This window comes from Trachypithecus francoisi, unplaced genomic scaffold (assembly GCF_009764315.1).
Source record: "Trachypithecus francoisi isolate TF-2019V2 unplaced genomic scaffold, Tfra_2.0 Lachesis_group11, whole genome shotgun sequence".
Taxonomy (NCBI): Eukaryota; Metazoa; Chordata; class Mammalia; order Primates; family Cercopithecidae; genus Trachypithecus; species Trachypithecus francoisi.
The window spans coordinates 29713498-29727967 of record NW_022681456.1 but is presented as its reverse complement, the minus strand read 5'-3'; the positions used below and the strand labels follow the sequence as shown (position 1 = coordinate 29727967).

General features: G+C 40.1%; 1 protein-coding gene and 1 non-coding gene across 3 annotated transcripts in view; both read left to right on the top strand.

The window, feature by feature from the left end:
• The first annotated feature begins 7847 nt into the window (after nt 1-7847).
• Nucleotides 7848-14470, top strand: part of STAB2 (stabilin 2) — a 168906-nt gene continuing 162283 nt past the window's right edge. The window contains exons 1-2 of one of the 2 annotated variants that reach the window (XM_033220866.1): nt 7848-8158; nt 11209-11342. In XM_033220866.1, coding sequence (XP_033076757.1) covers nt 8081-8158; nt 11209-11342 — 212 coding nt within the window. In that variant the 5' untranslated portion in view covers nt 7848-8080. The remainder of the gene's footprint in view (nt 8159-11208; nt 11343-14470) is intronic. The other variant, XM_033220865.1, reaches the window with a different exon arrangement.
• LOC117091213 lies at nt 12425-12556 on the top strand. Its single transcript, XR_004440321.1, has one exon. It is a non-coding gene; the product is annotated as a U8 small nucleolar RNA (small nucleolar RNA).

Sequence of the window (14470 nt, the reverse complement as noted above, 5' to 3'; positions counted from 1 at the left end):
GGCAGGTCAAGTAGGATGCTCCAGCAATAATATAAGCAACAGATGATGGCTTAGACCAAGAGGGGAGTGGCAGGAATGTAGAGAAGTTGTTGGATTCATGATAGGATTCTACCTATTGAAGGTAAAAATCAACAGGAATTTCTGATAATGGTAGTGGGAAAAAGAGATCACTCTTGAGCAATTGGATGGATAAATGTTCACTATGACTATGTAAATACCAAATCGTTAATCACTGCCCACTATGAAATAACATCCTAACCGGAAAAGTATCCTGGGTATGGTGAGCCCCCAGTACATGCTGATGGATTGAACAACTGAATGAATGGGGGAGGGAAGATGCTGAAAGGGAAGTTGAGCGGGGAGCTGAAGAGAAACTTTGCCTACTTTACAATTTTGCTTAGAGCCAGACCTGCTGACTGGTCTCCACAAAAAGGAAAAACAAAAATCACCAGAAAAGAAAGTTTGCTGTGTGGAAAGATTTAAACTAACAAAGGAAAAGGAAAGGGCCATGAGGGCAGGGAGACACGTGTTTGGACACATCCCCTGCTTGGAAGGCTGACTCCTGAAAAGACCAGGATCTGATGAGTGTGCAGGAAACCCTATTGCCCTGTCAGTTCCTACTAATAACCGGGTGCATTTATTTCTCCTCTCAAAGCACGAAGCAGAGGAACCAGAGAGGGTGCCAGGGCCAAGTGAAGGCATGGACATATATTCATTGGCTCATCTGGCCCTGTCTGCAGGATGGAAAGCATTACACAGAGGCAGCACCCTGACTCTGTGTACATCCTACCTAGAGAAAGAAACATTTCAACTGAAACTGACAGTCTCTTGAGCCCCGGTATCTGATTCTCACAATAACCCTCCTAAAAAATTCAGTCCCTGAGAAATGGCAATGGACTGAAAGAGTGCCTCTCTATGAAGATTGAAAGTTTGGAATATTTTTCTAATCATGAACAGTGCTAAATAGGTATCTGTTAGGGTAAACCATATGAAGTTGCTAGGGTTAGTCCATTTTTTAATCTAAAAGAGTAACTATTTCATGTGGTTCAACCTGATATCTGTCTCTACAGGCTGATGAAATGCTTTGGGCAAAATATCCCCATAACAATAAATCTTACTTTGAATATATCCCTACTACTCCTTCTGTCTCAAAATCCTAGAATGTTTCTATGTGTTCTTTGAGAAAGTAATTTTGGGGGATTCAAGCAATTTCTGATTCCCTGGGGGAGAAAATAACAACTATATTCTTCAACGACGTACCCAGCATTCAAACCAACCATCAAATGCTCAAAGCTTAAAGAAATTCAGAGGGGGAGAAATCCCCTTAGCATGGGAAGGATGAAAAGAGTATTTTACAGTTCTGTAAACGTGGAAGGGCAGAGTGAAGCTTATGTTGTTCAACTCACTTGTTTTATCATACAAGCTAAGGGGCTTGCTCAAGGTCAGGGCCAATAGTTCAAGCAGAACTGGAGCCAGACCCATCATGTGGATTGAACTAACCATTTTCTGAATCAACACACACCATGTATGGAACTACCGGTAAGAGGACTTTATGGGTGAAAATAATTTCATTTGTAAGATGTAGAAAAATGCTGGACACAAGTTACAAGAATTTGACTTCCCAGATATCAAAATAATAACCCAATAGAATAAGATGTGAAAAAAAACTCACCAAGAAACAAGGAGATTTTAGAATGGCGCATTTAGAAGAAGATACTATGGCAGGACTGAATGGCAGGAGCAGAAAGAACTGATTTTATAAGTGACTCAGGGAATTGAAAGAAAAAAGCAGCATATGTTTTGATAAATGCTTTTTTGAGGATGGTGGTATTTTACCAGAATTGTATAATCTGCTTATTTGTGCAGCTGGGAAATTTTCACTTCCATGAGTTATTCTTTGAATCATTTGTAGTGAGTGCCTACTGTATCTCCAGCAGTCTTCCAGGTATCTGGATATATCAGTTAACAGACAAAAATCCCTGCTCTTCATGAGTATATATTTTAACTGGGGAGGTAGACAACAAACAATAAACATAAAACACAAGTGAATTGTATGGTCACTTAGAAAGTGATATGGACCAAGGGAAAAAAAAAAGATCAGGATACTGGAAGCTATAGCCGTGAGCAGGGAGGGATGCATGTTGAGGTTTTCAGTAGTGTAGTCTGGGCAGGTCTCTTTAAGAGGGTGGATTTGAATAAGGACTTGAAGAAAATGAAGGCTGTTTAGGGGAAAAGGGTTCCAATTCTTGGCAGGTCACTAAGGCAGAGATGTGGCGGGCAGGTGTGAGTGTTACCATCTGCTCTGTAGAGCTGGTGCCATCCCAGTTTCTACAGCATGGCCAAGTCTTTTACATATAATGAGAAGCCTTGAGTGATCCAATGTGTCCACGTTATGCTATGCCAGAGATGACAAATCCATATAATGGACCTTTGAGAATTTGGCTGTGGTCCAAATGCCTGTGGTTGTGTGAGTCTCAGCTGTGGCCTTTATACTCACTCTTCAGAGCTTCTGTAGCCATGGCCACATCTCAGTGTGACAACAAAGAGCCCCCAGCTCAGGTAAGGGTTTTAATGACTGAACTCAATGAACCACAGTTAATCCATTCATTAACTTAGATATCAAATATCAGAATGGTAGCTGCCATAGCAGGCAAAGCATATGACTAGAGTAAGATTACTCATCATCTATTACTAGTTCAATCACATACTAACTTATTGACTCTGAATAAATGGCTCAATTTCTCTATGCCTCAATTTTCACTACTGCCAAATCAAGATAATACCCTTTGCTCAGTCTATTTCACAAAGGCATGGTAATATTTAAGTGTAATGATTTAATAAGTATGAAAGTATGCTGGAAACTATAATGCACAAGGAAATATGGCTTAACTATCTCTATGCCCTCAGAATACAGCATAATGAATGGCATTCTATAAATGTTTTTTTAGTAAACAAGCAGACAAGTAAAACTTATTGTGTGATGACAACCAGGAAAAGAGTCATCCCATTGGACATAACCTATGTCTACACAATAGAAGTAAAGATAATATTTAGCATAGCTACCTTTATAAATCAAGCCAAATAATATATTATTCTAGATTTTCACTTAAAACTTTGTGTAAGCAGAAGTTATTTCAAAACATGATAGAAAACTATAGACTACTCTCAGTTTAGCTTGTTGAGTCCTTTGATCTAGAAAAATATCTATATTCTTACCCAAACCAGGAAGAAGAGAAGGCCAAAGAAAAAAGAATTGCAATATTGCTCAGATGATCAGTATAAAAAAGACATCAAAGAAGGAAGAGGAGGAGGAAGATAAATCCTTTTCAATAATTTTAATATTTGGAATATAAATAGCCATTGGATTGGTTGAATGTTACAATAAGATGTAAAGGAGCGATAAAAAGTGTTTCGTCCTCTAGCCAAGATGTTTCAGGTGCCAAGAATTCTGTCCAATGAGTAGACAAAAGGAATGCTCAGCTGAATCTAACACCAAGCTATTTGTAGAATAAAACTGGATTTCGTTAAAAGTGCCTACTCAGCAAGAAATCCACAGGCTATGGCAGAAACATCTCTCTCTCCCACTGGGAGAGCATTTTTTTAACTACTTGAAATCATAAACAGATACTTTGAAAGCTTGTTTTGTTAGTTCTGTTTGCTCCACCTTGGCCAGAATCAATTTTATCAACGTCCCCATTAGTCATGGAGGGGTCCATGGAAGCATTTCCAAACAGTTCTCACTGATTTCTCCTAATGAAAGTGTTTAGGGACTTACTATTGTTATCTCTTTTCTAAAAGTGTCACTTCCCAAAGCACCACTTTCTGTTGGAAAAATTCTAGGAGTTGTTGGATCTGTTGAAACTATGAAGCAATTTTTTCAATTATCTAGATAGCTATTCAAGAAAGATCTATACCTAGCTGCTGTTTTGAGATCTTTTTCTTCTTCAGTTTGTCAAAAGCTGCCAAAAGAATTTTTTTAAAAAGTTTTTTAACCAGAAAATTGACCTCAGATTTGCAATCTCTAGTCTTTTTTCTCCTACAAATAAAAGATACGGCCGGGCGCGGTGGCTCAAGCCTGTAATCCCAGCACTTTGGGAGGCCGAGACGGGCGGATCACGAGGTCAGGAGATCGAGACCATCCTGGCTAACATGGTGAAACCCCGTCTCTACTAAAAATACAAAAAACTAGCCGGGCGAGGTGGCGGGCGCCTGTAGTCCCAGCTGCTCCGGAGGCTGAGGCAGGAGAATGGCGTAAACCCGGGAGGCGGAGCTTGCAGTGAGCTGAGATCCAGCCACTGCACTCCAGCCTGGGCGACAGAGCAAGACTCAGTCTCAAAAAAAAAAAAAAAAAAAAAAAAGATACGATATAAACAGTTAAGCTTGTTCTGCTTCATAAGAATAAACTCTAACCCCATTGGCCATCTCACAAGGTTTGGGAAGACCTTGTTCAAGGTTCACGAAAGACCAAAGCAAGTCAAGTGGATGTGTCAGCATCAACCTCTGGATGCACATTGCCTGGATTCAAATCCTTACTCACCATTTCCTAGCTTTGTGACCTCGGACAAGTTACTCATGGTCTTTCTGTCTCAGTCTTCTCACCTGAAAAATGGGAATAATAGTAATACTTATGTCATTGGTTACTCATCCTTTCTCTGCCTCAGTCTTCTCATCTGCAAATTATAAATAATAGGAATACTTATGCATTAGGCTTATGGTGAATATTCAATGTGTTAAAATTTAAATTTATTAAATCAATATGAAGATTCGGTGAAATTTATGTGAAAGATTAAATAAGTTATCAGTTAAAGATCAGAATAGTGCTGGGCACATGATGAAAGCTACGTGTGAGTCTGCCATGACGTGATGGTGATGATGATAATGATGATGATGAAGGTGATGACTCCTCTTTCTCGAATCCTTCTCAAAGCACACATGAACCATGTTATTACCCAAAGTGATCAAGGACGAAAAACTCAGTGACAAGCATGACATAAAGAAAAGAGCAGTGAAACACTAACAAGTAACAGACTCCTACAACCACAGAGGATATTCCACTTTGTTACCCAGGAACTTTCCAACAATTCCCCATTTTTTCCTTTTCCAATACGGGAAAAGTCTCTTCAGATTCCAATCAGAAAATTCCTCCTCTCACCCAAGAGGAAACTATAACCTCTCACATTGTCGCCACTGAGGACAGATCGCAGGGGCAAAGGAGGTGAGTGCTGATCAAGGAAGGCGGGAGGAGGAGGCAGTGAAAGAGCAAACAGCAGTCCTGGGGAGAGGACAGCCGCACCCAGTCTTACGTGACTGTCCACAGCACAAGAAGGAAACTGGAGGGATCACACTGCCCATGGAATATTGCTGATTAAAAACCACTTGAAATGAGACAGAAATTACAACAATCTGCAAAAGGAATATAGACCACAATAAAGAAAGTGACATTTCACCCAGCACAGGACATATGGATCAGCAAAGCTGAGACAACTCAGGACAGGGGAAAATCCAGACCTACTTCAGAGCTACAGTGGGCTCATGGTAGAGGTCTCTGTAGCTACTGTCTGTTACATTTGCATATTTTAACTGTAGAGTAATAGTTAAGGGTAACTGAATACCTACCATATGCTAAGTACCAGTCTAAGCACTTTACTTGTCAATTGCAGGCACATTTTAGGGAGAGGGGATAGGGATTTAAAATAACGTGAAGAATCCCTGTTTATAGCAATCAAAAGAGCCTAACAGAAACAAAATTAATTAACACACCTATTCAAACAATTTCTAAAGAATGCCATGTGCATTATAGCCATTTTTTAATGCAATTAATTGATAAACTCTATGCACAGGTCTCTGTGGCCACTGGCAGGCTAACCTTTCCTTCTAGCAATTGAAAAATGAAATAATCTACCTGCTAAAGTCTAACATGATATTTCCCTTAGAGATACTGATAGAACACAGAATCTGGAGGTTGCCAATATAAATTTGCAAAAACAGAAAGCATCCCTTACTCTCAAAAGCTTGGGAAATGCCGCCTTAAGCAGAGTTGAACTGTTTTTTGTTTCATTTGGTTGCACTGTTTTAAAGGACTTCTCAGAACTTTCAGTGGACTAACAAGCATGGCCAGTCCATGAGAAAGGGACATCAGAGACAGGGTTTCCCAAATTATCTGGTAAGAGAATTCTTCCCCACTATGCCTACAGCACTTTCCATAACCAAACTGTGTTTAGTAAAACACTATTTAGGAAATGCTAGTATGGGCTCATTTTATTATTTCACCTAGAATCCAGCCTGTTTCAAACCCCAGATTTTTATCTACATCCTTTAGAAAGAAAGAATCAGAAAGAAGCATCCAACTTATGTCCCTGGTATATTTTTTAAGGTAACACAGCTACTGTAACAGATAAATATCAAAATCTCACTGGCTTCATACAATCACAATCAATTTCTCCTCAAGCAACGGTCCAATGCAAGTGAAATCACCCAGGAAGCTTTGGAAAATTCTCCTGTGCTCCACTCCCAGGCATTCTGATTCGGTTATTCTGGAGTGGAGCTAAGCATTGGGCATTTTTTTAAGCTCCCCACCCAGGTTTCTGGGCTGGCCTCTGAGGGGCCTGTCTATGTTGGAAAAGTTTCCTAGATTATTGGTCATTACAAATATTGTTTCAAAAGTTGAAAGGAGTGGGGGAGAGAGAGAGAAACTTTGTAGAGAAAAAAGGATCAGTGAACCAAAATTAGTATCTGTAAGTGCATGAATCTCTCATTTAATTTAGTGTCATGAGACATGCCCTGTTTTGTTGATAAGTCCAGACTTTATCCTTCCTGGTGCTGGGTCTGACACTTTTCCGTCATGGTTTCCAATAGGACTGGGAACACCATCTATTACTTATGTATTCATTAAATATTGATTGTTTCAGCAGCAGAGGGCAGTGATTGACAGTATTGGCTCTAGAGTCACACAGTTTGAATACTAGATTTACCACCCATTAGCTGTGTGGCCTTGGATAAATTCCTTAACCTCTCTGCCTCAGTTTCCTCCTCTGTAAAATGAGGAGAATAATCCTGTTCCACCAAGCACTGTGAGAATTAAACAACTAAATCCATGGAGAGGCCTAGAGTAGTGACTAGCATGCAGTAAGTTTTCAAAAAGTGATGGCTACTATTCTTAACCATTTTCATTATTTTCAAGTGCAGGCTCTCTGCTCTAGGCATCAAGGGGTACAAAGAAGATGAGGCTATATTCTTCTGTCCTCAAGGCATTCACAGCTGGGCATGGGAGACAGACAGACAGATGTGACCACGGCTTTCATGGCATTATGTGCAAAATTGTGAGAGCATCTTCAGGCTGTCCTGTGGAGGGGCAGCGCAAGAAGGCTTCCTGAAAGGGGTAGCTTTAGATCTGGACCTTAAAGGGTAAGACTGAACCTACAGGCTCAGTCACTTGTTACTGAAGTGGCATGGAAAAGAAGAAAGAATGAGTCAAAACCCACCTGTCAGCATCTGCAAGGAGACTTTTCTTGGAGTGGAGTTTACCCAGGGTGAAGCCACCACCTCCTGCAAGGTTTCTGCAACATTCATTTCACACCTGGGACTATGCCCACTTGTGGGCACTCCACCAACCCTGCTGGACAGCAAGCTTGAACCTTTGCATTGGCACCAAAAGGCCTGCAGTGTTCCATGGTGTGGTTGTGGAAACGCTGGGAGGGCCACAGGGCAGCAGTAGGCAGGACTAGAGGTGGGGGCAGAGGAGAGGAGAGGAGAGGCAGGACCGTTCTGAGAGTTTCGCAGGCACAAAAATCCCGGGCCAAGCCTGTGCCTCAGCCCCTGCAGGATATCCTGTCATTCAGCCAGGATATATAGACCATTTACAGTGGCCAATTTCACCAAGACTCCTGGGTTTGCTATTTTTCCTTTCTGAAAGCAGGTCTCACCTATCTCCTGGTTCGATCTAGGAAAAAGGAAAGGAAGGGATTTAAAAGTAAACACTGAAATGAGAAAGAATTCACTGGGAGTTTATCAAACTAAGTTAAAATAGCTAAGTCAGCCTGAGAGGTGCTTGGCACAGAGAAGGAGCAAATATTTCCTCATCATGCTACAACATTTAGTAATCTTTTGTCTTGGATTGGTTGTACAAAATTTCTGCTCCCCAGCTGAAACCACAGGGCAGGTAAGAGGAGACTTCCATATTTTTTTCATTTGTTAATTGTCATGATGTGTTCAAAAGCTTGTTTGCCTCTATTGTCATGGGTAAAGGGTGAAATCTGGACTTTATAAAATACAGAGAGTGTTTGCGGAGCCTAAGTCCTGATTGTAACGCACGGTCTTTCTGAAGGTGCACTAACCCGCTTGCTGCTCTCCTGTGCTAAAGTGCCCCGCTGTTGTTGGGATCTCTCATTTTAGCACTAACGAGCCTCTTTCCAGTGCAGATGTTGGCATCCTGTTTTTCATTTGTTCTAATAGTCTCATTATGGTGAATATCTACCATCCCATCTTCCTGACTGTAGAAAATAACTATGGCTGTGGAGAGATGGTCTGGGGAATTCCAGGGTGGATATCTCACTAAGGAACACAAGTATCAGAAATATTTCCAAAATCATCAGGCCTCCACTCTTTCATCTCTTCTGCCTTCCACCGAGTTGTAGTCAAAGTTCCCAGGGAGGTCTTACCAGTGGTCCTGTGAAGTACATCAGTAGACGGAACCCTCAAGCAAGCTCACCAAGGTGTCATCGCAGAGTGAGGCCAGCTGTCAGTGAGACAGCATATGATTTCTGATCCGTCAAGAATGAATCTTAACCATGATTCTGCACCTGTACCTGGCAAATTTTTATCAAAACCAATTTTATTACAGTTGGCTGCATGCTCTGATAATGTTTTCATGAAAATATGGGAAGATGGCCTAATGGCTTTGAAATTTGGTAGGGTTGAGTTTGAACTGTGGATCTCATTTTTCTGTTAAACAAATAGGTCTGAGGATTAGTCAGATCCTCCACAGCTGTTTGACCCTGAGCACGTTTTTTTAATCTCTTCAAGCTTCAGTCTTGCCCCCGACAGTGCTCCACAAATGGTAGTAATTATCGTCACCATCATTATCTTCTTAATCACCATCATCATCATCACCAAGTGTTTGCATTCATGCAAAAATCAGACTTTAACTGATTTAAACAAGCTGAGTTTACTTTTCAGAGAGGACAAGTCTGTAAATACTGTATGAGAGAGAGACTGAGCCTTTTCATTTGAAAAGGGCAATTTGAAGGTCAAGAGGTTTCTTAAGAAGAGGGTTTTAAATCTAGCCCACAAAGAAAGAAAAGACAAAGTAATGTAACCCCACATACTTATCCAAATATGGAAACCCTCATGTAAAGAAAAGCCTGCTTTAAAAAATATGTGGCGGTGTCATGACAATTAAAGAAGGTTAATTCAAACTATATCTACCTGCAGCTTTTATTATTACTCAATAAAGAACCTTCTAGTGCTAGTTTGGTTCATGATGATCACCAAATGAAAGCTCCTGGTGAAAACAGAGATTTCAGTGTTCTATATTCCACTCAGGTGCAGGAAAGAGAAAGGGCTAATCAAGGAATCACAAGACCAGTAGCTCACAGGGAGACCTTGGGCAAGTCACTGCAACACACCTCACCTCAGTTTTCTTCCAGCTAAAATGAGGATGATGATACCTGCCCTACTTATCTTCAGAGTAGTGAAGATCAAATAAGATGATATCTTTGAAAGGATGCATAACCAATAATTGTTCTGAAGATGTAAAGTTTCTTTTTATGCAGACTTTATATATTTCAATAAACTTAGAAGCAGTGGTGACATTTCCACCATGCCTAGCCTATTGCTGGGCCCGTGGATGAGCTGTGGGATAACACAGAAGCATGAGACACGATCCTGCCCAAGAAGGGGGTTTTAATGGAGTGCAAAGACCAACAAAATGTGCTCCACTGGGCCAGCCACAGGAAGAGTAGAAGCTGAGAAAAGGAAGAAAAATGAGTGTGGTTTTGTGAAAGAGGTGGTGTGAAACACGGCCTTGAAGGACATGGTTTAGGTAGCCCAGTGAAGGGGAGAGAACATGCCAGTTAGGAGAGGAAACAGGCACAAAGGTAGGTGAAGAGTTACAGGAGCCAGCATTCACCACCTGTGATACTTCAGATATTTTTGCCAGGAAATTTGCACCTGCTTAAATGACCGTCATCATTCAAAGGTCTCAATAACCTAACGAGTGGTTATTAATATCTCCTCTTTATAGGTGATGGCAAAGGGTAAGCAATTCATTCAAGATTGTACACTTAGCAAGATATAGAGTTTGACTCCAAACTTAGGTCTTCTAATTCCCAAATTTAGTCTCTCATAGTTGCACAAAGCTGCTCCATCTTAAGCTTGATGGGGAAATGAAGAAAAGTTGAGGAAAGGGAGGCATCTCTTGGGCAGGATCAGCCTTGGCATTATGAGCAACAGGGGATCCTAAAGACAGTGCCAAATTGGGTCTGGATCATTCAATTTAGCAGTTATATCTCCACCACCTTATGCTGCTAAATAACTGTTTCTAGCATATCTGTCTGATTTCCCCAATTCATTCATTTAATCAACAAGTATTCACTGAGCATTGCTATGCATCAGATACTATTTTAGGGCTTAGGTACAACAGTGGACAAAGCAGAGAAAGATCCCTGCTCTCCAGGAGCCTACTTTTCAGTTGGGTTGTAATCTAAAGATTGCAAATATCTTTAAAACAGTAACTGTATCCTCCTCGGCACTGGCACAATGCTGGCTCTAGAGCAGACATTCCTGTGATCTTGAGATCTGCTGATCTATGACCAATTGACCTTGAATAACCTGCTTTAAGAATTTTTCACTGGAGAGTGTATTCTGCAATATATTTCAGGTTCCCCACTTGAATAAATGTGGGTAATAACATTATCTTACCTTGCTCGACTTCAGACTCTAACTCAGGTATGGCAAATGTATAGTGCAAACAGTGGCTCTTCTTTCACCTACAGCCATGGCAGACATTGCTTATTGATCTCAATACTCTTTCCAGATAAGATTGAAAGGAGCAAACCAGTCATTACCAATCAACCTTATCACCATCCCTGACGTTTCATTTGAGATAATTGGAGACATTCCAGTGGAGAAGATTGGCCATGCTAGATGTTTTGCAAGACTCTGATAACAGGAATCAGGAATTAATGTTCTTCTTTTTTTATATTTACACAGGCAAGAAGATGTGATAGGAAGTCTCTTCTCACGATTAGGACCGAGTGCCAATCCTGCGCTCTCAACCTTAGAGTCAAGTGCCCAGATGGTTACACCAAGATTACCAATGGCTCTGTAGGAGTTCGAGATTGCAGGTACTCATGAGAAAACAAATGTGCTGGAACTGTGAATCCAACTTGAAACTCCCTGTCTCAAAAACTGCAAAGCATTTCTATGACTTTTCTCTTGCTCTAAGACAATAAGCCCAAACTTAGGTAATTCACAATTTATCAACTTGAGTCCAAAATATATATTGTTGACTGGGCATGGTGGCTCATGCCTGTAATCCCTGCACTCTGGGAGGCCGAGGTGGGAGGATGACTTGAGATCAGGAGTTCGAGACCAGCCTGTCCAACATGGTGAAACCCTATCTCTACTAAAAATACAAAAATTAGCCAGGTGTGGTGGTGCATGCCTGTAATCCCAGCTAGTCAGGAGCTTGAGGCATGAGAATCACTTGAACCCAGGAGGAGGAAGTTACAGTGAGCCGAGATCGAGCCACTGTACTCCAGCCTGGGTGACAGAGTGAAACTGTATCTCAAAAAGTAAAACAAATAAAATATATATTGTTATTCATTCACATTTTAACACAAAATTGACTTATCTTGTATTGCACATAAACATTCTCTTTTCATCTTGCCTGTATTTTGAAAATCTGGGTTTTCTTTAATTTGGAAAGAATTCAAGTCTTGAACGTGTTAAAAGCCTTGAGTCTGGTAGTTATATCATTAGCTATAGACCTTGATACTAATTAGAACTCGAAGAAGGGGAAAAATGAATTACAGCATGGTTGCATTTTATGTAAACTTTGCATTCTTGAAGACCTCTTGGGATTCAAAACTCTGATAATTCAAGGCTAATTCTGGCAAAGGATAGCAAGTGGTTCTGCTCACTAGCTAATGGGTGCAGCCACGGGGCTCAACTGCAAATGCAATTTGTATTTGCTCAGCCTGTTTATTTAGAATCAGATAGTAGTCAATGAGTTCGCTTTTAATTCCGGGTTGAAGGATTTTTTTTTTTTTTTTTTTTGCATGAAATGAAACCTTAACACTATTATATCACACTATTTTAAATTCACGTTTGCTTAATGTGACCACACTGTATCTAAAATCAAAATCATCATTTTAAATAAAAGTTTCCCAGCATTAACTAACCTAGAATTAGTAAGCAGTGGGTATCATCAGATGGGATAATTTTTACCTGTTCCTCCTTTTGGAGGTTAGATTCGAATATGATGATTGGAGTTCATGTGGTACATGATTAATGTCTCTGCATAATCAGGACTTGCAACACCTTGATTGCTCCTGATTCTTTCTGGAAAAAAAAAAAAGAAAAAAAATAGTAAGCATATTCATCAGTTAACACTCAATTACTAAAGCTGAAAACTTTTTTGTACTGGCTACTTTTTTGTTCATTGCCAAGGTGGACATTTGGTTATATCCCAACACACAAACACAGAAACACACACACACATACACACATAGGATAAAATTTTTGCATTCAGAAATGTTTTAGATTTAAAGACTTTGGTTTGTCATTAATCTATGCTAGAACAAACTCAGGATTGGTTCTTTTGTTTTATGTTCTTTGGTTCTGTTTAAAAATCACTTTATTGAGATATTACTGACATACAAAAACCTGGACATTCTTGATGTACACAACTTGATGAATTTGAAGATAAGTACAATCCATGAAACCAACACCACAATCACTGTTATAAATATATCCATCATCTTCAAAAGTTTTCTCCCCCCTCTTTTTTGTGATGAGAACACTTAACATAAGATCTCCTCTCTTTGCAATGTTTAAGCATATATCACATTATAGTTTAGGCACTAAATCTCTAGAATGTTTTCATCTTTCATAACCAAAACTTTGTACCCTTCAAACAATACCTTCCCATTTTCTCATCCTTCCAACCCTTAACAACCACCATTCCACTCTATTTATATTCCTCATTTAAGTGGGATCATATAGTATTTGTTCTTCTGTATCTAGCTTATTTCACTTAGCATGATATCCTCTAGGTTCATTCATGTTGTCACAAGTTACAAGATTTCCTTCTTGTTAAGGGCTGAGTAATATTTCAGTGTATGTATATACCACATTTTCTTTATCCATTCATCCATTGATGGATGTTTATGTTGCTTCCATGTCTTGGCTATTGTGAATAATGCTGCAGTGAACATGAGAGTGAAGAGATCTCTTTAAGATCATAATTTCAGGCCGGGCGCGGTGGCTCAAGCCTGTAATCCCAGCACTTTGGGAGGCCGAGACGGGCGGATCACGAGGTCAGGAGATCGAGACCATCCTGGCTAACACGGTGAAACCCCGTCTCTACTAAAAATACAAAAAACTAGCCGGGCGAGGTGGTGGGCGCCTGTGGTCCCAGCTACTCGGGAGGCTGAGGCAGGAGAATGGCGTGAACCCGGGAGGCGGAGCTTGCAGTGAGCTGAGATCCGGCCACTGCACTCCAGACTGGGCGACAGAGCAAGACTCCGTCTCAAAAAAAAAAAAAAAAAAAAAAAAAAAAAAAAAAAAGATCATAATTTCAATTTTTTTGGATATATAACAAGAAGTAGAATTAATGGATCATACGGTGGTTTTATTTTTAATTTTTGAAGGACCTCCATACTTTTTTCTACAGCAGTTATACCAATTTACATTGTCACCGACAGTGTACAGGTGTTCCCTTTTCTCCACATCCTTTCCAACACTTGTTGCCTTTTGTTTGTGTGCTTTTTATAAATAACCATCCTAATAGCTATGTGGATGTATCTCATTGTGGTTTTGATTTGCCTTTCTTTGGTGTTTAGTGATGTTGAGCACTTTTTTATATATCTATTGGCCACTTGTATTCTTTCAAAATTAGTTCCTGAAAGGATATGTGGTTCTGCCCTTGGACTCTCCTTCTGCCAATGTTCGTGAAGAGGTGTCCCTGCCACTATTCTCAACCATTCAAAAAAAGTCAACTCTATCCCCAACTTGACTGTTCATAAAGTTGTGACTGTGCTGTTAATCAGCTATATTTCAACAACGGGTTGGGAAGGACAACCTTGAACTTATCATCACGTTATTCTTAACAACAGCCCAGTTCAAAGAAATGGAAAGAAACAACATTTATGAAGGATTGTCTCTAGATACACTAAGTCTAATCCTAGAATAAGCCATGCCCGCAAAGATCTCTTTAAATAGACAATAGTGTTTAACCTCCATAGAACTG